Source organism: Pseudophryne corroboree, chromosome 6 (assembly GCF_028390025.1).
Source record: "Pseudophryne corroboree isolate aPseCor3 chromosome 6, aPseCor3.hap2, whole genome shotgun sequence".
NCBI lineage: Eukaryota > Metazoa > Chordata > Amphibia > Anura > Myobatrachidae > Pseudophryne > Pseudophryne corroboree.
Genome location: NC_086449.1, coordinates 240142053 through 240167354, shown reverse-complemented (window position 1 = coordinate 240167354; position 25302 = coordinate 240142053). Strand labels below are relative to the sequence as shown.

At 47.1% G+C, this 25302-nt stretch overlaps 1 protein-coding gene across 3 annotated transcripts in view; it reads right to left on the bottom strand.

The window, feature by feature from the left end:
* Positions 1 to 25302, bottom strand: part of POLG (DNA polymerase gamma, catalytic subunit) — a 286215-nt gene that overhangs the window by 93208 nt on the left and 167705 nt on the right. For all 3 annotated transcript variants that reach the window (XM_063925790.1, XM_063925792.1, XM_063925791.1), the window contains 4 exons: positions 18829 to 18989; positions 16588 to 16641; positions 15087 to 15204; positions 10367 to 10502 (listed from right to left, as the gene is read on the bottom strand). In XM_063925790.1, coding sequence (XP_063781860.1) covers positions 10367 to 10502; positions 15087 to 15204; positions 16588 to 16641; positions 18829 to 18989 — 469 coding nt within the window. The remainder of the gene's footprint in view (positions 1 to 10366; positions 10503 to 15086; positions 15205 to 16587; positions 16642 to 18828; positions 18990 to 25302) is intronic.

Sequence of the window (25302 nt, the reverse complement as noted above, 5' to 3'; positions counted from 1 at the left end):
GATAAGTTTAGTTGCACTCTGGGAGAGAAATGGCCTGATGCGAGCAATGTTGCGTAGCTGGAACCGACAAGATTGCGCCAGAGCTTGGATGTAGGGTGCAAAGGAGAGGGAGGAGTCAAGAGTGACGCCCAGGCAGCGGAGTTGGGGAACGGGGGAGATGATAGTGTTGTCAACAGTGATAGAGATGTTTGTAGGGGGTGTTGCTCTGGCTGGGGGAAAGATAATAAGTTCAGTTTTATCCATGTTGAGCTTCAGAGAGCGCTCAGACATCCAGGAGGAGATGGCAGAGAGGCAGCTGGAGACCTGAGAGAGGACAGAGGGGGACAGATCAGGAGAGGAGAGGTAGAGTTGTGTGTCATCAGCATAGAGGTGGTATTGAAGGCCAAAGGAGTTAATGAGCGCACCCAGGGAAGAGGTGTAGAGGGAGAACAGAAGGGGGCCTAGGACAGAACCCTGAGGGACACCAACAGGAAGGATGGAAGGGTGTGAGGTGGTTCCGGAGGCAGACACAGAGAAGGAGCGGTTAGTGAGGTATGAGGTAAACCAGTCAAGGACGGTGCTAGAGAGGCCAACATTTTGGAGTGTGCGGAGGAGGAGAGGGTGATCCACGGTGTCAAAGGCAGCAGAGAGGTCCAGAAGGATGAGCAAAGAGAAGCCGTGGTAAGTCTTGGAACAGGCAGGGCCCCTGCTGCAGCAGGTCCTGTCTGAGCGGCAGAGGCCATGGGTCCTCTGAGATCATTTCTTGAAGTTCTGGGTACCAGGCTCTTCTTGGCCAATCCGGAACCACGAGTATAGTTCTTACTCTTCTCCTTCTTAGTATTCTCAATACCTTGGGTATGAGAGGCAAATGAAGGAACACATACACCGACTGGTACACCCACGGTGTTACCAGAGTGTCCACAGCTGAGGGTCCCTTGACCTGGCGCAATATCTTTTTAGCTTTTTGTTGAGGCGTGACGCCATCACGTCACCTGTGGCCTTTCTCAACGGTGTACAATCATTTTGAAGACTTCTGGATGAAGTCCCCACTCTCCCGGGTGGAGGTCGTGCCTGCTGAGAAAGTCTGCTTCCCAGTTGTCCACTCCGGGAATGAACACTGCTAACAGTGCTAACACATGATTTTCCGCCCATCGGAAAATCCTTGTGGCTTCTGCCATCACCATCCTGCTTCTTGTGCCGCCCTGCTGGTTTACATGTGCGACCGCCGTGATGTTGTCTGACTGGATCAGCACCGGCCGGTGTTGAAGCAGGGTCTAGCCTGACTTAGGGCATTGTGAATGGCCCTTAGTCCCAGAATATTTATGTGTAGGGAAGTCTCCTGACTTGACCATAGTCCTTGGAAGTTTCTTCCCTGTGTGACTGCCCCCCAGCCTCGAAGGCTGGCATCCGTGGTCACCAGGACCCAGTCCTGTATGCCGAATCTGCGGCCCTCTAGAAGATGAGCACTCTGCAGCCACCACAACAGCGACACCCAGGCCCTTGGAGACAGGGTTATCAGCCGATGCATCTGAAGATGCGACCCGGACCTCTTGTCCAACAGATCCCACTGGAAGATCCTTGCCTGGAACCTGCCAAATGGGATTTCTTCGTAAGAAGCTACCATCTTTCCCAGGACTCGCGTGCATTGATGCACCGACACCTGTATTTGTATTAGGAGGTCTCTGACTAGAGATGACAACTCCTTGGCCTTCTCCTCCGGGAGAAACCCTTTTTTCTTGTTCTGTGTCCAGAACCATACCCAGGAACAGTAGACGCGTCGTAGGAACCAGCTGCGACTTTGGACTATTCAGAATCCAGCTGTGCTGTTGTAGCACTTCCCGAGATAGTGCTACTCCGACGAACAACTGCTCCCTGGACCTCGCCTTTATTAGGAGATCGTCCAAGTACGGGATAATTAAAACTCCCTTTTTTCGAAGGAGTATCATCATTTCGGCCATTACCTTGGTAAATACCCTCGGTGCCGTGGACAGACCAACGGCAACGTCTGGAATTGGTAATGACAGTCCTGTACCACAATTTTGAGGTACTCCTGGTGAGGAGGGTAAATGGGGACATGCAGGTAAGCATCCTTGATGTCCAGTGATACCATGTAATCCCCTTCGTCCAGGCTTGTAATAACCGCCCTGAGCGATTCCATTTTGAACTTGAACCTTCGTATATAAGTGTTCAAGGATTTCAATTTTAGAATGGGTCTCACCGAACCGCCTGGTTTCGGTACCACAAACATTGTGGAATAGTAACCCCGGCCTTGTTGAAGGAGGGGTACCTTGATTATCACCTGCTGGAAGTACAGCTTGTGAATTGCCGCCAGTACTACCTCTCCTCGAGGGCAGCAGGCAAGGCTGATTTGAGGTAACGGCGAGGGGGAGTCGCCTCGAACTCCAGCTTGTATCCCTGTGATACTACTTGCAGAACCCAGGGATCCACTTGTGAGCGAGCCCACTGGTCGCTGAAGTTCCCGAGACGCGCCCCCACCGCACCTGGCTCCACCTGTGGAGCCCCAGCGTCATGCGGTGGACTCAGATGAAGCGGGGGAAGATTTTTGATCCTGGGAACTGGCTATCTGGTGCAGCTTTTTCCCTCTTCCCTCGTCTCTGTGCAGAAAGGAAGCGCCTTTGACCCGCTCGCTTTTCTGAGGCCGAAAGGACTGTACCTGATAATACGGTGCTTTCTTAGGCTGTGAGGAACCTGAGGTAAAAATATTTCTTCCCAGCTGTTGCTGTGGATACGAGGTCCCAGAGACCATCCCCAAACAATTCCTCACCCTCATAAGGCAGAATCTCCATGTGCCTTTTAAAGTCAGCATCACCTGTCCACTGCCGGGTCCCTAATACCCTCCTGGCAGAATGGACATTGCATTAACTTTTGGATGCCAGCCGGCAAATATCCCTCTGTGCATCCCTCATATATAAGACGACGTCTTTAATATGCTCTATGGTTAACAAAATAGTATCCCTGTATAGGGTATCAATATTATCTGACAGGGTATCAGACCACGCTGCAGCAGCACTATCCATGCTGAGGCAATTGCAGGTCTCAGTATAGTACCTGAGTGTATATATACAGACTTCAGGATAGCCTTCTGCTTTTTAACAGCAGGCTCCTTCAAAGTGGCCGTATCCTAAGACGGCAGTGCCACCTTTTTTTGACAAACGTGTGAGCGCATTATCCACCCTAGGGGATATCTCCCAAAGTGACCTATCCTCTGGCGGGAAAGGGTACGCCATCAGTAACTTTTTAGAAATTACCAGTTTCTTATCGGGGGAACCCACGCTTCATTCACTCATCTGATGGGGGAACAAAACACTGGCTGCTTTTTCTCCCCAAACATAAAACCCCTTTTTTTGTGGTATTTGGGTTAATGTCAGAAATGTGTAACACATTTTTCATTGCCGAGTGCAACGGATGTTCCTAGTGGATTGTGTATATGTCTCAACCTCGTCGACACTGGAGTCAGACTCCGTGTCGACATCTGTATCTGCCATCTGAGGTAGCGGGCGTTTTTGAGCCCCTGATGGCCTTTGAGACGCCTGGGCAGGCGCGGGCTGAGAAGCCGGCTGTCCCATAGCTGTTACGTCATCCAGTCCTTTACATAAGGAGTTGACACTGTCGGTTAATACCTTCCACTTATCCATCCACTCTGGTGTCGGCCCCGCAGGGGGCGACATCACATTTATCGGCATCTGCTCCGCCTCCACGTATCCTCAAACACGTCGACACAGCCGTACCGACACACTGCACACACACAGGGAATGCTCTGACTGAGGACAGGATCCCACAAAGTCCTTTGGGGAGACAGAGAGAGAGTATGCCAGCACACACCAGAGCGCTATATAATGCAGGGATTAACACTATAACTGAGTGATTTTTCCCCCAATAGCTGCTTGTATACACAATATTGCGCCTAAATTTGGTGCCCCCCCTCTCTTTTTAACCCTTTGAGCCTGAAAACTACAGGGGAGAGCCTGGGGAGCTGTCTTCCAGCTGCACTGTGAAGAAAAAATGGCGCCAGTGTGCTGAGGGAGTTAGCCCCGCCCCTTTTTCGGTGGACTTTTCTCCCGCTTTTTTTTTAGGAATTCTGGCAGGGGTAATTTATCACATATATAGCCCTGGGACTATATATTGTGATGATTTGCCAGCCAAGGTGTTTATATTGCTGCTCAGGGCGCCCCCCCCCCCCCCAGCGCCCTGCACCCATCAGTGACCGGAGTGTGAGGTGTGCATGAGGAGCAATGGCGCACAGCTGCAGTGCTGTGCGCTACCTTGTTGAAGACCGAGGTCTTCTGCCGCCGATTTTCCGGACCACTTCTTGCTTCTGGCTCTGTAAGGGGGACGGCGGCGCGGCTCCGGGACCGAACGATCGAGGTCGGGTCCTGTGTTCGATCCCTCTGGAGCTAATGGTGTCCAGTAGCCTAAGAAGCCCAAACTATCTCCAGTCAGGTAGGTTAGCTTCTTCTCCCCTTAGTCCCTCGCTGCAGTCTGTTGCCAGCAAATCTCACTGTAAAATAAAAAACCTAAAATATACTTTCTTTCTAGGAGCTCAGGAGAGCCCCTAGTGTGCATCCAGCTCAGCCGGGCACAAGATTCTAACTGAGGTCTGGAGGAGGGTCATAGTGGGAGGAGCCAGTGCACACCAGGTAGTCCTAAAGCTTTCTTTAGTTGTGCCCAGTCGCCTGCGGAGCCGCTATTCCCCATGGTCCTTACGGAGTTCCCAGCATCCACTAGGACATCAGAGAAACCTCCGTAGGAGCTTTCTTGGATTCACACCAAGACACATATTTTCTCCAAATACTGTGGTAATGCTTTGCCGTTACTTCTTTTCTAGCCTGAAGAAGTGTGAGAATGACTTCACTGGGAATACCCTTCCGGGCTAGGATTTGGCGTTCAACCGCCATGCCGTCAAACGCAGCGGCAGTAAGTCTTGATACACGCACTGCCCCTGTTATAACAGGACCTCTCGAAGAGGCCAGGGATCTTCTATGAGCAACTCCTGAAGATCTAGACACCAGGCCCTCCTTGGCCAGTCTGGAACAATGAGTATCGTCTGAATCCTTGTTCCTCTCATGATCTTTATCACCTTGGAAGGAGTGGAAGTGGAGGGAACACCTAGACCGACTGAAACACCCACGGTGTCACCAGGGTGTCCACCTCTATTACTTGAGGGTCCCTCGACCTGGAACAATATCTTTGAAGTTTCTTGGCTATTTGAGGAATTCCCCAACGACTTGACACTTCTACAAAGACCTCTTGATGAAGACCCCACTCTCCTGAATGGAGATCGTGTCTGCTGAGGAAGTCTGTTTCCCGGTTGTCTACACCTGAAATGCAGACCGCTGACCGAGCTTTTACATGCCTTTCCGCCCAGCGGAAAACTTTTGTGGCTTCTGCCATCTCCGCTCTGCTCTCCGAGCCGCCCTGGCGGTTTACGTACGCCACTGCTGTATGTTGTCCAACTGAAGTAAGATGGGCAGACCACGAACTAGATGTTCCAGAATGTTTATGTGCAGACAAGCTTCCTGGCTTAACCATTGTCCCTGGAAATTAGTTTCCCCCTGAATGACTGCTCCCCAGCCCTGGAGACTTGCATCCATGGACACCAGGATCCCATCCTGGATCCCGAACCTTCCTCCCTCTAAGAGGTGAGAACTGAGCAGCCACCACAGGAGAGAAATTCTGGTCCTGTGCAGGTGAGACCCGGACCACATGTCCAATTGGTCCCGCTAACAACACTCTGGCATTTAACGTTCTCACTGAATGGCCTTGTAGGCCGCAACCCTCATTTTCATCAATGGAACGTATTGATGGATTGACACTGTTGTATATCTGACCCGACTCTGGATCTCCAGAGCTTTTTCCATCGGAAGAAACAAACACTCAACAGTTCTATATCCAACAGTTTTCCCAACGCCGACAACCGCGGCGTTGGGATCAACCATGATTCTGGCAAGTTCAGGAGCCAACCACCTTGTTGAAGCTCCGTCAGGGATAAAACAACTTTTGCACCACTTGTTCTTGCCCTCCCCGTACGCAGGAGAGCGTCCCAGTACAGAGTAATAATGCTTTTATTATTGAAGGAAATCATCATACCGCCATCACTACGGTGAATTGGCACTGACAATCCTGAATAGCAAACCCAGGTATGCCTAATGCGGAAGAACCGTATTTAGTCACTCTTTCTCCTTTAACAGATTGGAGATACCTGCCTTTCTACTTAAGAAGTTCAACTTCTTAAGTAGAAATTGTTTGGAATTGTTCTGCCCCGGCCTTTCCGGCCTCAGAAGTACGAAAAGCTTGAATAACAGCTTTTATTTTTTTATATGACCGGGACAGCAGGACAATGACCTGATCCTGACCTAGTATGGCGTCGCATACTACCTCCCCGTCCAGAGGAGATTTTGAAAAATCAGTGAGGGGAATCGTCTGGAACTCCAGTATGTCCCCCTTTGGACTTTATTCTTAAACTCACTAGTCCATGTCCGTTCCAGGACTGACGAGTATTAGACGTGGTCCTACCGGTGTGGGCTCCTGCAAGATAGTCCCAGCGACCTGCGGTGGACGTGGTAGAAACAGAGGATGAATTCTGCTTCTGCGAACTTGAAAAGGCTGCTGACCTCCGACCTTTTTACACCTTCCTCTACCTGCAAAGAAAGAGAAAACCGTATCCATTCGGTCGAAATGACTGCATCCTACAAAAATGCGTCACCAACCGTAGTGAGGGAACATAGGTCAAGAAGGTAGACTTACCAGTGGTATCTGCCAAGATCAACTTAACAAAGCCATCCCCAAACCAGGTTTCACCTTCATAGGAAAGATACTCCGGTTCTTCTCGGAGTCAGCCTCAGCATTCCATTGGTGAATCCACAGCACCCTCCTAGTCGAGACCGCCATGGAAGTGGCCCGCGAAAACAAGAGTCCTATATCCCCTGTAGTCGCACGGCAGTATGCTGCAATGATATAGACATGACTCTATTTAAGTTGCATACAACTACTCCCCCATGCGCATATAATGCAAGTATAATCAACGGACATGTGGACACATACTTAGAGTATCACATATCTTCCTGCATACGATCCTTGTGACAGGGCCCCGTGCAGAACAGGGGGTGACTCTCACCTTCTATTCATTGAGAAGGAATAACTTTACCTCAGCATTCATTATAAATATCTCTCTCATATATATATATATATATATATATATATATATATATATATATATATATACACACATACACACACACACACACATATATACCTTCCAATGCACCTATATACATACATATTATATATATATATATATATATATATATATATATACACACATACATACATACATACATACACACACACACACACACACATCTACATATCCAATACGTATACATATATTTTGTCAGGAACAGCAAGGTCCCTAGTGACGTTAATATTCTAATGTGTATGAACAGGTACTGAATGCCAATTTTTTCGAGGATCTGATCAGGAAACATTGTGGTCGACCTAAGAAAGATTATTCGAGTCGATCTCAGGGAGTAGTAACTGGGCAAAATAAAAATTTTGCGACCCTGAGACCTATATAATGTTACTATACATACAGGTATAGGTTTATCTGATATGCCTCACATTATCAAGTTCATATACCCAGTCAGATATTGTTGGTGCCGACAGAGACACCCCCCTCGTCTGTGTCTCCCATATAGTACCAAGTACCATTAGGAGTCGACAGCACCGACATAGTCATTCCCTTTGTGGCTGAGCCCTCAGCCTCAAATATGCCGACACACGTGTACCTAATACCCACCAACATTACACTGGCTATAAGGGACAGACCCCAGTACATTCTGTCATGGAAACACAGAAGGAGTTTACCAGCTCATTTCCCCCAGCGCACATGATATAGTGTTTTTATTTCAACTTATATTACAGCAAACAACTGTGCCACCCCCTCATTTTTCACTCTGAACTATACAGCAGTGTTTAGGAAGGACCAGCGTCTCAGAGGAGAAAATGGCGCTGGAGAGAGCTGTGAGGGCTAAGCCACGCCCCCTCACCGGCGCGCTTCAGTCCCGCTCAAATCTACAGATTATACTGGCGGGGGTCTTATATTTAGTGCCTAGGCACTTTTAATACACTTATTTGCCAGTTTAAAACTTCAGTGTTCCTGCTGCCCAGGGCGCCCCCCCTGCGCCCTGCCAGTGCCGCTGTGTGTGTGGGAGCATGGCGCGCAGCGCGACCGCTGCGCGGTACCTCAACACTGAAGTCTTCTGCCGTCACTGTAGTCTTCTTTTCTTCTTTTACTCACCCGGCTTCTTTCTTCTGGCTCTGCAAGGGGGGTGATGGCGCGGCGTCGGGAACGAGTAGCTAGGCGTACCAAGTGATCACACCCTCTGGAGCTAATGGTGTCCAGTAGCCTAAGAAGCAGAGCCTTTGAACTCAGAGAAGTAGGTCTGCTTCTCTCCTCTCAGTTCCATGAAGCAGGGAGCCTGTTGCCAGCAGGTCTCCCTGAAAATAATAAACCTAACAAAGTCTTTTCAGAGAAACTCAGTAGAGCTCCCCTGTCTGTGACCAGTCTCGCTGGGCACAGAATCTAAACTGGAGTCTGGAGGAGGGGCATAGAGGGAGGAGCCAGTTCACACCAAATCAAAGTCTTAAAGTGTGCCTATGTCTCCTGCGGATCCCGTCTATACCCCATGGTTCTTGAAGCATCCCCAGCATCCTCTACGACGTATAAGAAAAATGGATCACGCAGAGTAATACCCCTTTTGAACAGAGCATTTAACCCAGGAAATTGGCAGGTAAACCAGAGTCTGAGCTGAATACACTGTGGTGTGAAACTGGGGACCTGGGTTATGTTTAAAAGGTGCACACTTTACATGAGTCATTTTTAGAAGCCTGTAACGTCCACTTTTAATGACTCACACAGCTTTGTAGGGCAGGAATGGGTCCAATGTGTGGTGTGAAATGGGTTTGCGCTACTGTAACAGTCTGAAACAGGGTTTATTAACTTAGCTTGTATCTGGTATTTAGGTCTGAAAGGGGTATAAATGGGACTATTAGGAGGAAAATGAGGCCAGAACTTAAGGCCCAAATAATACTGATCACATCGTACAAAAATAGCAGGGAAGTTTGTGGTGTCATTAAGTCTATGGATGGGTGACCCCAACAGTCCACTAGTTGATGGAATACCCCTGGGATAAAAATCTCCGTCAGGGTTGGCAGAAACCGTTCGACTCATCGCAGGATTCTGAAAACTTCTTGCATGACCTCACAACTCCTTTTGTTGTCTGAGCGGACCATAACTGGGACTTCAGATTGCGGAATGGACGGAAGGAACCATCTGTTTTCACAGCAGGAAGAGGTTTGAATAGAAACAGACTCCCCTTAGATGTGGAGGGATCATGGGAAATAAGGGATTTGACACACATCAGTACAGCTCTAGCTATGGATAGGTCATGAGGAAAGACCAGTGGTGAAAAAACTGTGAGAAGCCTCATCTCACCACACTCCAAACCCAAGAAATGGAAGTCGTTTCCCACCATTCCTTGCAAAAATACTGCAGAAGACATCCACCTTGAGGACTCCCAGGTGACAGTCTGGCCAGTTTTGAGAGTTGTTTTTCAGCGGGCTTGTGGACAGGTTTTGTGACCTGTAAAGGTTGTTTTCCTTTGAGTTTTCCACCTCTAGAGGAGGAAAGGTGACCATGAAAGAGCCTCAAGGCTCTAAAAAAAACCTGACTGGCCTGGGCAGGGAGTGGTGTATAGAAGAGGAGGATACTGCGCTGTCCTAAAATTTAACTTCTTAATGCTCAGACTCCTCCAGCACCAGCTATACCCCCCCCCCCCCCAATTGGTCTCTCCAGTGTCCCCGTAGTTTTGTTGGGATTTTCTTCCTCCCAAAAACATTAATGGGCAGCTTTTATTTGAACAAATTTCCACTTTATCTGTTTTAAGCAAATCTAATTATTATAGGCTTTAAGCGTACTCTGAGAAGGATCATAGGTTTCATCTGATTAAAAAATAACAGAGGGACAAAAAAAACAAAAAACAAATAAAAAGTGTAGTTGGTGATTTTATATGTATTCAGAGATAAGCCGATCAATATGAAATTTTAAAATGTTATGTGTGCTGTTAGGGCCATAATGAGCGAGGATTTATATTTTTTACCTACAGCATATCCCCTGCTAGTAGTGGCTGAGATGCCGTAACAGAGCCAAGTCCTGATATGGCATCATGCAGTATGTCTCATTAACAAGTGATCTGTTATCTTTAGATGCATTTCACAAGTATTAAGTCTAATACCTCTTTATTGTCACTTCTCTATACCAGGGAATAATTCCACTAAATATCAGAATATTGTATAGATTGCACAGTACCATGTATTCCAGCAAAGTGAGCCTCTCCAAGGATTGCTGCTATCCAGAGCTCCTGGGAATCTACATCTGCTCCAACCATGTGATACCCTGGAGGAGCCTGAACCATGGCCTTTAGTTCACTGCCTATGCGGTCCGCCTGTCAGAATAGGAAATTATCAGTAAAGCAACTGGTCACACAACATACTACAGATGAAAAACCAAAAAGAGAAAAAGGAACCATTCCCAATACAATAAATAAACGTACAACTGCATCTCACTTCAAAGTAGAAAAAAAGGAGAGTAATACACACACACACACACACACACACACACCTCAAAAAAATAAAGGGAACACTTAAACACATCCTAGATCTGAATGAATGAAATATTCTTATTAAATACTTTGTTCTTTACATAGTTGAATGTGCCGACAACAAAATCACACAAAAATTATCAATGGAAATCAAATTTATTAACCCATGGAGGTCTGGATTTGGAGTCACACTCAAAATTAAAGTGGAAAAACACACTACAGGCTGATCCAACTTTGGTGTAATGTCCTTTAAACAAGTCAAAATGAGGATCAGTAGTGTGTGTGGCCTCCACGTGCCTGTATGACCTCCCTACAACGCCTGGGCATGCTCCTGATGAGGTGGCGGATGGTCTCCTGAGGGATCTCCTCCCAGACCTGGACTAAAGCATCCGCCAACTCCTGGACAGTCTGTGGTGCAACGTGGCTTTGGTGGATGGAGCGAGACATGATGTCCCAGATGTGCTCAATTGGATTCAGGTCTGGGGAACGGGCGGGCCAGTCCATAGCATCAATGCCTTCGTCTTGCAGGAACTGCTGACACACTCCAGCCACATGAGGTCTAGCATTGTATTGCATTAGGAGGAACCCAGGGCCAATCGCAAAAGCATATGGTCTCACAAGGGGTCTGAGGATCTCATCTCGGTACCTAATGGCAGTCAGGCTACCTCTGGTGAGCACATGGAGGGCTTTGCGTCCACCCAAAGAAATGCCACCCCACACCATTACTGACCCACTGCCAAACCGGTCATGCTGGAGGATGTTGCAAGCAGCAGAACGTTCTCCTTGACGTCTCCAGACCCTGTCACGTCTGTCACATGTGCTCAGTGAGAGCCTGCTTTCATCTGTGAAGAGCACAGGGCGCCAGTGGCGAATTTGACAATCTTGGTGTTCTCTGGCAAATGCCAAACGTCCTGCACGGTGTTGGGCTGTAAGCACAACCCCCACCTGTGGACGTCGGGCTCTCATACCACCCTCATGGAGTCTGTTTCTGATCGTTTGAGTAGACACATGCACATTTGTGGCTTGCTGGAGGTCATTTTGCAGGGCTCTGGCAGTGATCCTCCTGTTCCTCCTTCCACAAAGGCGGAGGTAGCGGTCCTGCTGCTGGTTTGTTGCCCTCCTACGGCCTCCTCCACGCCTCCTGATGTACTGGCCTGTCTCCTGGTAGCGCCTCCCTGCTCTGGACACTACGCTGACAGACACAGCAAACCTTCTTGCCACAGCTCGCATTGATGTGCCATCCTGGATGAGCTGCACTACCTGAGCCACTTGTGTGGGTTGTAGACTCCGTCTCATGCTACCACTAGAGTGAAAGCACCGCCAGCTTTCAAAAGTGACCAAAACATCAGCCAGAAAGCATAGGAGCTGAGAAGTGGTCTGTGGTCACCACCTGCAGAACAACTCCTTTATTGGGGGTGTCTTGCTAATTGCCTATAATTTCCACCTGTTGTCTATTCCATTTGCACAACAGCATGTGAAATTGATTGTCAATCAGTGTTGCTTCCTAAGTGGACAGTTTGATTTCACAGAAGTGTGATTGACTTGGAGTTACATTGTGAAGTTTAAGTGTTCCCTTTATTTTTTTAAGCAGTGCATATATATATATATATATATATATATATATATATATATATATATATATATATATATATATATACACACATACATACATACACATATTATATATATATATATATACATACACACACACACACACACACACACACACACACACACACACACACACAGTAGAGAAGTATGGCACTCCTGGACTCACATGTGGTAGGAATAAATAGGCAGAGCCCCAATACTGCAGTCCTGGAGTGGCATCCTTCTCTACTGTGATAAATGTTTAGCTTGCGAGATCGCACACATCCAGAGTTTCCAACAGTTGGGTGTCGGTCAACTTATCAATTAAGGCAAGGCCATGTAACAATATTACCATAGCAGGTTATCATAATTGCATGGAGAACTAGCACAACCAACATTTTGCAGATCAATTTAATCACCGTAAAAACAGGATAAAAAACAGCCATTTGTAGTGCCACAAAATACAGTACTTGTCACTCAACAACCTGATGTATATCCATTGTAGTGACGGCCTGTGACTGTCCCATGACATAGTTTCAGTGCCAATGCAGCTTACTCATGGACTGTAAGGTTCATTGGCACCGAAACTGGTGACTGCTGAGAAGTACTTTATTTTGTGAACACTATTAACCTCTTCCACAACACTTCTCTCCCACATACTATTCTCCCACCCTCATCGTCAATTCCCTTTCTCTACTTGTCCAAGAGGTCACGTGCAATAAGTACCAAAAAGCAATTAATGGCATGTGCGTACATTAAATAAAATATGCACACTAAAAATAGTAATGCATGGGTTAACAGGCCTTCACAATATGCAGAAATGGCTACAGAATACTTTTACTACACATATTGTGTATAAGTGGAACCATGGGGAGCAATGAGCTCAACCCTATGGGATAACTCTTCTGCTTTAGTGAGCGCAGTTACAAGTCCACAGCAGGCAAGTGGGGCGTAGGGGGTGAACTAGTCAGCCACTGTAGTGGTCACGGCAATAGGCTCAGTGTGACCCAGCAACGTGATGCTATCTTATAAATGGAAGCTGAGCACCTGTGGTACCAGCAGGCAAGTGCTGGCAGGTAGCAAGTGAACTGGTCTGTCACTAGGCTTAGTGTGACCAGACAATGTGGTGTTGTCTGATAGAATGGAAACTGAGCTGTAAGCGTCTGTGGCACTAGCAGGCAAGTGCTGACAGGTAGTAAGTGAACCAGGCACAATGGGTCCTGGTAGTGTTGCCTGACACTCGGCAACTAAGCTGTCCTATACAACCTACTGAGGGATGCTAAGTGCCGTGGATGCTTACAGCTGAGCTGCTGCTTGCGTGTGGCAACAATGCTGGTTCACATTGAGCTTATTGCCGGGAACATTATAGTGACAGACCAGTTCACTCCACCATGCACTACTCAATCTACCTAGTGTTGACTCTCTGTGCAGATGCTGGTCAGTGAGGGGGGCATATTTATAGTTTGGAGGACAACATTTTAGATCTTATGTATCACTACAGCTACTGTAGCGATAAATCAGGTCTAAAATTTTGTGCTTCAAAAATTAAAATATATGCCCCCCTCGCCACAATCAGCACCTGCACCTAGAGTCAACACTATTTACCACTTCCACAACACTTCTCTCCCACCCTCATCGTCATTTCCCTTTCTCTACTTCCCACATTTCTAGTCTGTCCACAAGAACTGTTCTGCTTCCAGACTCCCTCACAGGCCTACATAAGCAGAAACAAACCTCACTTCTACAAATCATGCTTTCAGGTAATCTTTCTCATGGTCGCTACCAGTGTCTCATCCAAGCCTGGGCCCTGTGTTATCACCCAGAATTTCCAATCTACTCTTTGTACTACCTGTAATCCTTCCAAATACTGTATATCCACATTTCTCCACTACCCACCTTCCCCATTACACATGCTCTTCAGAATGTGGGATATGTTTGCAACTACCTCATAGCCATCATTCAGTTCAACATTACTCAATCGCCATGTGATCACAGCAACCCGGCCTATCTCGCCTGACACTGCCTCAGCCACACTACAGGATATGGAAACAGACAAGCTTGCACAGTAAGCATCGTACTGTCTCCAATTCCACATTCTGTTCTCAGCCCGCTACTTTTCTTACTCTACTCCTCTGCATCTATTGGTGTACTAGTTCACCTCAAATCTACTTCATAGTCATTAACACAACAATTATAAACTGCTAAATCTGCTGCCTTTGATTTACCAGTCTGAAGCAAGGGCAATGTAAAAAATCAAACTCCTCCTTTACTCTATTAGTCATCCTGCTATTCTCCAGTTACTTTCCAGTGCCCTGCAGAGGAGGTGGATGTGGTCTTGTAGCAGGATTTAAGATGGACTGAAACAGGGATAGATGGGTGTAGGGAATGTTTAGGAGGGAGTTTGGATCTTGCTATTTTTCACACTGCGCGTGCTCTATTATCCAATCATACAAGTTTCAGTAAATATGAGCACATATGTCCACGTGGCTGAGTGGGTGTAACTGGGTGGCAATGGTACATTTGCACGTAGGATTAGTCTGATCACTGATAGTGATGACAGCTACTTTCACAAGTAGACAGATGGACAAACCCAAATACAGACGAAGATCCGCACTGATTTCCAGCACACAATGTGGCTGACTGGCGTGCGCCTCTGAATCTGCCTCTCAGTGTCCAATTGGACATCAGCAGGACTAGGCTGCCCCATGTAATAGTTGTATGCCAGTATATATTCCTGCAGATTATTCTATGTATAACATAATTACAGCACCACCTAACTGTTTGTTGCTGGGATCCAAAACCACATGTGAACTAGAAATACATGAAGCAGTCACTCACACGTGCATTACTGGCAGTTAGCCATGTCGGTTCTACCGCTCTACGTGTGATCGTTCCAGCAGAGATCACCTGAGGGAGAATGGCACCATACTTATTTTCCTCATCAAAGTCAGGATTCCTAGAATATAATAAATATTTTCCTATGAAGCACAGTAACAGTTCCAAAAGGCACAAAATTCATAATATACTGGCTCTACAAAAAATCTTATAAAGTATGTGAGTAGTACTGAAGGTCACTGAAGTATAACTCATGGACACAGCATAGAAGAGTTACAGCATAGAAGAGTTCCATAGAAGTAAAACTCATGGACACAGCATAGAAGAGTTACAGCATAGAAGAGTTACAGCATAGAAGAGTTCCACAGAAGTAAAACTCATGGACACAGCATAGAAGAGTTACAGCATAGAAGAGTTCCATAGAAGTAAAACTCATGGGCACAGCATAGAAGAGTTACAGCATAGAAGAGTTCCATAGAAGTAAAACTCATGGACACAGCATAGAAGAGTTACAGCATAGAAGAGTTCCATAGAAGTAAAACTCATGGGCACAGCATAGAAGAGTTACAGCATAGAAGAGTTCCATAGAAGTAAAACTCATGGACACAGCATAGAAGAGTTCCATAGAAGTAAAACTCATGGGCACAGCATAGAAGAGTTCCATAGAAGTAAAACTCATGGACACAGCATAGAAGAGTTACAGCATAGAAGAGTTCCATAGAAGTAAAACTCATGGGCACAGCATAGAAGAGTTACAGCATAGAAGAGTTCCATAGAAGTAAAACTCATGGACACAGCATAGAAGAGTTACAGCATAGAAGAGTTCCATAGAAGTAAAACTCATGGGCACAGCATAGAAGAGTTACAGCATAGAAGAGTTCCATAGAAGTAAAACTCATGGGCACAGCATAGAAGGGCTGGAGAGTCGCTGGCTGTCAGGCACTGCATTGTAGCCCATTACTGCCCTATAACTATCTTTGCTTGCAATGTTAGTGCCATATGACACACTTGTTTTAACTTGCAACATTTTTAATGCAAACCAAGGTCTGAGGATTACAATGAGCAGAGAAGGGACAAATTGCAGGTTCCATTAATTATAGTGGAAAAGCTAAAATACTGAAACGGACTATGTGAAAAAATAAAAGCAACTACTTTCGTACATTCAACTGTAAAACATATGCATAGTGACGCTACAGAGCTTGTTGCTTTCAAAATCAACTTTTATTAGCCATGTACTTCATTTGTATACCTTCTTTCTCCTGCTTCACATAAGTCATTTTGTGAGGTCAGTGTGTGGGAGTAAATCCTGAAGGCATTTCTCTATCCTTCCTTTTCTCCTATATGTGAAAATGGACCCTACTTTTACAGCTAAAGATGCATTTAGCATGATAAAGTGCTTTAAAGCATAGCCTAAAATGGAGACACTCGTATTTATCTATTATGTATTGAGGCTGAACTTAATCCGGTACAGAAGAGCAACAATGTATAACTAGATGTGATTTACCTGGTGACTGCGCGAGGCAATTCTCCCTTCTTCAACCACAGCACTTTTTGAGAACTGCAATAGAAAAATGAATTTTGTTTATATAAAAGTGGGTACTTACATAAAATTCCAAACTATTGGAGCTCTGTAGCTTTTTAAAACAATATCTGACAGGAGTCTATAAACACATGGAAAGCTGTTTTTGGGTAGCTAGTATTGACGCATTGGCATGAAAAAATAGGATTTTTGGTTCCTACTTGTTAAATCTTTTTCTCCGAGTCCCCGAGGGGCACTGGAAACTTTGGGTATAGGATGAGCAGAGTAGTCTGGGCACCAAATTGTTAATTGTTTGAAGCAGCAACATACGCTCCTCCTACCCTATATCCCCGCTACTCTTCCCAGCAGCCAGTTAATAATACACTTAAGCAGAGTGGGAGAAGAGGAGAGATATAGGGATCAGGCCCTCAGAAAAGACAGGCAAACACCGTGACTCTTACGTGTGCAGGGCTACAACCCTTAGCAAGCACAGGACGAATGGGAGGGCGACCAGTGACCTCCATGGACTTTGAGGAAAGGATTTAACAGGTATCAAAAATCCTATTTTCTTTATCATCCATGTGGGACACTGGAAACCTCAAAAGCGTCCCAAAGCTGTTCCCCTAAGAGAGGGAACACTCCTGTTTTGAGATGAGGAACCTATGCCAAAACTAGCATCTCTAAAAGGCGAAGGTGTCAAAACTGTAGAAATGAATAAAGGTATGAGTATAGGATCCTATGGCCACCTGACAGAGTTGCTCCACAGAAAAATCCTGTTGAGCCACGCAGGAAGCCCCCACTCAGCGGGTGGAAGGAGCATGAACCAAAGCTGGAACCAGTATTTTAGCAAAAATGTAAGCCTGTTGGATCACCAAAGGGCCAGGGTATGTTTGGTAGTGGCCAACTACACCTGCTGGCATAATGCAAACCAGGGAATCTGACTTATATAGCCCTAGTCCTGTTAACACAGATGCGGAGAGCCAGGGAAGAAGTAGGATCGGTAGCATCAGTGTCTTGAAGAGAGGGAACCAAAATCTCTTGTTTAATATAAAGTTGGACTCCAGATTCGGAAGATAACTAAGTTTGGTACGAAGAATTAAAAATGAAAACAGAGGATTTAGGAGATAAAGCATTCAAATCAGACACTCAGCGAGCCAAAGCAATCACGATCAAAAAAATTGTCTTCCACGTGAGCTAGTGAAGGACCACAGAGTCCAGGGGTGAGACTGAAGGGCCTGCAGCACTAGTAGCAAATCCCAATTTCCTTTCCTTTAGCAGACATTTTAATGTGAGCTAAATGTGAATTAAGCTCGGGCCAATAGATGCACCTTGCACTAGGAAGTGGGAGGTATTAAGGGAGGCTGAGTGGTGTCCTTGTCTGAGGTAGCAGCACAGTCTGTAGAATATGGCTGCCCAGCGTGTCTGAGTAGGAGGAGAGGGGGAGGCTTTGGCGGGCAGCGTAGAACAGGGTGGGGGAGGAGAGAACTGTGAGAAGCTCCCCATCCCCACCCCCGACTGACCCCAGGGACCTGCCACCTTGACACCTGGTGTCCCTGGGGGTCTAGTGTGTGCACAGAAATAACTGGGTAGACACCTAGCCAGCCCCATCCATGGGTACCACTGCTGAGAACTCACGGCCTGCAATGCAGGGAATCACTTACCAGCTGCCCCTGTGCTCCAGCTGTGGCTAGTCCTGCTGTGTATCCGGGAACCGGCCGGTGTCACTGACGTGGTTATCAATGCACCGGCCTAAGGTACAGTGTCCTGGTGAAGCGGTCAGCTACAGAGAGCTGTACCACTGGTCGCACAAGCGCTGTTAAAAATAAAAAAGTAAAATAAAAAAATAGGGATGCATTAAATGCAGCTAGTGTAAAAAAAAGCGGCCAACGGTAAAGGTGGGGCTATGGGGAGAAGAAGCCTATGTTGCGGCTTCAAACAATTAACTCTTTGGTGACCAGACTCTTCAGCTCATCTTACACCCAAGGATTCCAGTGTCCCCCATGGATGATAGAGAAAGAATGTTTTATGAGTGAGTTGGCAGCATGATTGAACCCCATGAAAGACAGGTAAAATTACCACTTTAAACCCTGCTGTGGCATAGCTAATTTGACACATATTTGCCAACTGTACAAAATCATTTTCATAGTAAACTTATATTTTACATTTAGTTGTCACTTTAAGTCTACATACTGTAGGTCCTACACATTTTCAGTGCTACTTAAGTACCTGATGCGTTTGTGTGCGTTCCTCCAGAACGATATCATTTTATTAATTTCCAGAGCTCGTGTGGCACTGGTGCCTCCAGTACTCGCTTGTAAAGTTCCATCTTCCATCTTTGGGAGAAAATCCTTTGCAAATGGGCTACCAACATTGTTGGCATTTCCATCCTACAATACCAAATAAATCCACACATTTGGTGGGTTGTTATAGTAAAAAGACATAAGTGTGTTGTTAAAATTGTTAAAATGTCTGCTCTGTAAGAAAAAGAAAAGGAAGGACAAAATAAATAAATACGATTTTAATACCTACCGGTAAATCCTTTTCTCGTAGTCCATAAGGGATATTGGGGAAAACTAGTACGATGGGGTATAGACGAGTCCAAAGGAGCCAGTGCACTTTAAATTTCTTCAACTGGGTGTGCTGGCTCCTCCCCTCTATGCCCCCTCACACAGGCAGTTATAGGTAAAAACGTGCCCGAAGGAGAAAGGACATATATGAGAGAAGGAATACGATAACAAAAGGTGGGGAGATTTACACACCAGCATACCACAAACATATAACAACCAGCAACTGCCGGCAACAACAATAGCAGCAACAGCTGGACAGGTAACTATAGAACAAGAACCTGCAGAAAAGTCAACGCACTGAGGCGGGCGCCCAATATCCCTTATGGACTACGAGAAAAGGATTTACCAGTAGGTATTAAAATCCTATTTTCTCTAGCATCCATAAGGGATATTGTGGGAAACTAGTACAATGGGGACGTCCCAAAGCTTCCAGATCGGGCGGGAACGTGCGGAGACTGCTACAGCACCGCCTGCCCAAACTGAGTATCCTGTTTGGCCAGGGTATCAAACTTGTAGAACTTCACAAAGGTGTTCTTCCCTGACCAGGTAGCAGCTCGGCATAGTTGCAAGGCCGAGACTCCACGGGCAGCTGCCCAGTAAGAGCTCACTGATCTTGTAGAGTGGGCCTTCAGAGACTTAGGAACAGGTAAGGATGCCGACACATAGGCCTGTTGGATAGTAAGCCTAATCCAATGAGCAATGGACTGCTTTGAAGCAGGGCAACCCTTTTTCTGCGCATCATATAGCACAAAAAAGAAATCCATCTTTCTGATCAGAGCTGTGCGCTTGACATAGATCTTCAAGGCACGCACAGCATTCAATGCCTCCGGGAGAGCAGAAGCGTCAGAACTGGACGAAACGCGGATACACCCTTCGGCAGGAACTGCTGTCTAGTCCGGAGCTCTGCTCTGTACTCATAAAAATAGGATTTTGGTACCTACCGGTAAATCCTTTTCTCATAGTCCGTAGAGGATTCTGGGGTCCACATTAGTACCATGGGGCATAGACGGGTCCACCAGGAGCCATTGGCACTTTAAGAGTTTGAGAGTGTGGGCTGGCTCCTCCCTCAATGCCCCTCCTACCAGACTCAGTCTAGAAACTGTGCCCGAGGAAACGGACATCTTCGAGAGAAGGATTATACACAGATAGTGGTGAGATTCATACCAGCTCACACATACAAGGCACGTCAAGCCAATGAAGCTTGAACACTCAGCAACCGCTGAAACATTACTTACCAAGTAACAATGTAGTACTCAACTAAAACGAAGTTGTACTGAACCAAATAACATTTGCAGGAAAACTAAGCGCTGGGCGGGCGCCCAGCATCCTCTACGGACTACGAGAAAAAGATTTACCGGTAGGTACCAAAATCCTATTTTCTCTTACATCCTAGAGGATGCTGGTGTCCACATTAGTACCATGGGGATGTAGCAAAGCTCCCAGAACGGGAGGGAGAGCGCGGAGGCTCCTGCAGAACTGATTGACTGAATTTCAGATCATCATTAGAGGCCAAAGTATCAAACTTGTAAAACTTTGCAAACATGTTCGACCCAGACCAAGTTGCAGCTCGGCAAAGTTGCACTGCCGAGACACCCCGGGCAGCCGCCCAGGAAGACCCCACCTTACGAGTAGAGTGGGCCTTAACAGATTTTGGAATAAGCGTGCTGGATAGTGAACCTAATCCAGCGAGAAATAGTCTACTTAGAAGCAGGACACCCAATTTTCTTGGGATCATATAGGACAAAAAGAGAGTCCGACTTTCTGTGACGAGAAGTTCTCTTCACATATATCTTTAGAGCCCTTACAACATCCAAGGACTTTGATGTAATTGAGGAGTCAGTAGCCACTGGCACCACAATAGGTTGGTTGATATGAAATGCTGACACAACCTTTGGAAGAAACTGCTAACGTGTCCCGAGCTCAGCTCTATCTTTGTGGAAGATCAAGTAAGGGCTTTTATAGGATAAAGCCTCCAATTCGGACACGCGTCTAGCAGAAGCTAAGGCCAACAACGTGACCGCCTTCCATGTAAGAAACTTGACCTCAACCTCCTGTAGAGGTTCAAACGAATCCGACTGGAGGAACTGCAACACCACGTTAAGGTCCCAAGGCGCCGTAGGCGGGACAAAGGGAGGTTGGATGTGCAGAACTCCCTTCAAAAAAGTCAACCTCAGGGAGGGCAGCCAATTGTTTCTGAAAGAAAATGGATAGGGCCGAAATATGGACCTTCACAGATCCTAAGCTCAGGCCCATATCCACTCCTGCTTGCAGGAAGAGGAGAAAACGTCCCAGTTGAAACTCCACCGTAGGAAACTTCTTGGACTCACACCAAGAAACATATTTCTTCCAAATACGATGGTAATGTTTAGACATTACACCTTTCCTAGCCTGTATCAGGGTAGGAATGACCTTCTTCGGAATACCCTTCCGAGCAAGCATCAGGCGCTCAACTTCCATGCCATCAAACGTAGCCGCAGTAAGTCTTGACCTGCGAACGGCCCCTGCTGCAGCAGGTCCTCCCAAAGAGGAAGAGGCCTCAGTACTTCTTGCAGTAGATTCAGAAGATCCGCGTAGCAAGCCCTTCTTGGCCAGTCTGGGGCAATGAGGATCGCTTGAACACTTGCTCTCCTTATGAGCTTTAGGATTCTTGGGATGAGTGGGAGTGGTGGAAACACGTACACTGACTGGAACACCCACAGAGACACCAGGGTGTCCACTGCCACTGCCTGTGGGTCCCTCGACCAGGATCAATAACGCCAAAGCTTCTTGTTGAGATGAGAGGCCATCATGTCTATTTGGGGTAATCCCCAAAGGTCTGTTATTGCCACGAACACCTCCGGATGGAGACCCCACTCCCCTGGATGGAGATCGTGTCTGCTGAGGAAGTCTGCTCCACCGTTGTCTACTCCCGGAATGAAGATGGCTGACAGCGCTAACGCGTGCTTTTCTGTCCAGAGGAGTATTCTTGTCACCTCTGACATTGCTGCTCTGCTCATCGTTCCTCCTTGTCGGTTTATGTAAGCCACTATTGTTACATTGTCCGACTGCACTTGAATGGCCCGATTTCTTAGAAGAGGGGCCGCCTGAAGAAGACCGTTGTCAACGGTTCTCAGTTCCAGGATGTTAATGGGCAGGCCGGCTTCCAAGCTTGACCACCTTCCTTGAAAGGTTACTCCTTGAGTGACTGCTCCCCAGCCCCGAAGTCTCGCATCTGTGGTTAGGAGGACCCAGTCCTGAATCCCGAACCTGCGTCCCTCCAGAAGGTGAGGCAATTGGAGCCACCAGAGGAGTGAAATCCTGGCATTTGGCGACAGATGAATTCTCTGGTGCATGTGGAGTTGAGATCCTGACCACTTGTCCAGGAGATCCAGTTGGAAGGTCCGAGCGTGGAACCTCCCGTACTGGAGAGCCTCGTAAGAGGCCACCATCTTTCCCAATAGGCGAATGCATTGATGAACCGACACCCGGGCTGGCTTCAGGACATCTTGGACCATAGCTTGTATCACCAACGCCTTTTCCTGCGGGAGAAACACCCTTTGCACTTCCGTGTCCAGGATCATTCCCAGAAAGGACAACCTCTGGGTTGGTTCCAAATGTGACTTTGGAAAGTTCATAATCCAACCATGACTCCTGAGGAGGCGTGTTGTTAGAGCAATGGATTGCAGCAGCTTCTCCTTGGATGATGCTTTTATCAGCAGATCGTCCAGATATGGAATGATGTTCACACCCTGTTTGCGGAGGAGAACCATAATTTCTGCCATCACCTTGATAAACACCCTTGGTGCTGTGGAGAGGCCGAATGGCAGGGCTTGGAACTGGAAATGACAGTCCAGCAATGTGAAACGGAGATAAGCCTGATGCGGCAGTCAGATCGGACCATGGAGGTACGCATCCTTGATATCCAGTGATATCAGGAATTCTCCTTCTTCCAGACCTGATATCACCACCCTGAGAGAATCCATCTTGAACTTGAACTCCTTTAGAAAGGGGTTCAATGATTTCAGGTTCAGAATGGGCCTGACCGAACCAACCGGTTTTGGTACCACGAAAAGGTTTGAATAGTAACATTTGTTCTGCATGTGAGGTGGTACTGGCACAATGACCTGTGCCTCCACAGTTTTTGGACAGCGTCCTGTAGTACAGAGCTGTCTGCCAACAGAGTTGGTAAGCCTGACTTGAAAAAGCGATGAGGAGAGAGATTTTGAAATTCCAGCCCGTATCCCTGGGATACAATATCAATCACCCAGGGATCCAGGCCGGATGATACCCAGACGTGACTGAAGTGTCCGAGTCTGGCTCCCACTGGCCCCATCTCCAGGCTGCGCGGTCCAACGTCAAGCGGAGGACTTTGGCGTACCTGAAGCAGGCTTTTTCTCCTGGGAACCTGCAGCTGCAGGTTTCTTGGACTTAACTCGACCTGCCCTAAAAAAGGTATTGGACGTTCTGGCCTTTCTAGACCTGTTAGGCCGAAAGGACGGCGTCGCAGATGAAGAGTAGGATTTCTTCGGAGCAGGTGCTGCTGAGGGAAGAAACGGAGACTTACCCGCTGTAGCCGTGGATATCGACGTATCTAGAGCTTCCCCAAAGAGAGCCTGACCTGTACAGAGTAGGGCCTCCACACTTTTCCTGGATTGCGCGTCAGCTGACCACTGGCGCAGCCACAGTCCCTGACGAGCTGAAACAGACATGGAAGATATTCCTGCAGCCATGGAACCCAGGTCTTTCATGGATTCTACCATAAAACCTGATGAATCATGTATGTTGCGTAAATATAAAGCAACGTCATCCCTATCCATCGTATCCAAATCCTCAAGTAAGGTAGCTGACCACTTTACTATTGCCTTTCCAATCCATGCAGTAGCAATAGTGGGACGTAATATGGCACCTGAAGCAGTGTACATTGATTTAAGCGTGTTATCAATTTTTCTATCAGCCGGCTCCTTTAAGGCGGTAAATTCTGGAACAGGCAAAACCACCTTCTTTGAGAGTCTGGACACAGATGCGTCAACAATCAGCGGGTTTTCCCATTTTTTCCTATCCTCCTCAGGAAAAGTAAACGCCACCTGGACCCTTTTCAGGACCTGGATTTTTTTCTCAGGGTTTACCCATGCTTTTTCAAATATAGCATTCAATTCCTTTGGCGCAGGGAAGGTTAGCGAGGCTTTTTTATCTTCAGTGAAAAAAGCCTCCTCAACCTGCTCAGGTGTGGTATCATTAACATTCAACAAATCCCTGATAGCCTCTATCAACAATTGCACCCCCTTTGCAAGAGATGCGGACCCCCGCAACACATCCCCATCACCGTCTATGGTGTCAGAATCGGTATCAGAGTCGTCTTGTGTGACCTGCACAAGTGCACGTTTGTTGGGGTATATAGCAGAGCGTCCTGAGGTACCAGAAACCGGCCATACTGCCATAGAGCTCTGTAATACCTGGGTTGCAGATTCATTACTTGCAACCCTGTCAGAAATCTGAGAAATCCAAGATTTGATAGCGGAAACCCACTCCGGTTCCCTTGCTGTGCTAAACCAGTGCTATCCTGATTACATGGAATGGGATCATCCTGGGAGGATAAATCCTCTGCAGCATATGACAAAGTGTCCCTGGACATAGCTAAAGGAGACCACCAAACACTCCACACACACACACAGGTGAGGGCAGACAGAGTTTCCCCCCCCCCCCCAAGAATGGCAAGAGAGACACAGAGATTGGAGCCAACCCACATACAGCGCTTTTAGCAAAGGGAGACCCCTGGTCAGCGCTGACTTTGCACCTTAATAGGAGACAGTCTTATTACAGCCTCACCTCCCTTCTACAACTCACTGGTAACATGTACAGATAGCTGGAGTTGCTGTGGATGGACCTGTTCTTCCTCTCAGCGCTGTGCAGGCAGGAAAATGGTGCTGGAACTTTCCTGAATCTGCTCTGAGAAGCACCGCCACCTTAATGGCACTGTCTTTCTGCACTTCATGGATTATACTGGCCTGAGGAAATTGTGCTTGTGGACCAATGTAGGGGGTAAGCGCTGGCCCAGGGCGCCCCCCACAGCGCCACACCATGTGCCGCTGAGCCTTCCCAGGAGCACAGTTAATACTGCGCTCCCTCCCCGCTGCCGCCATATTCACACCGGCCC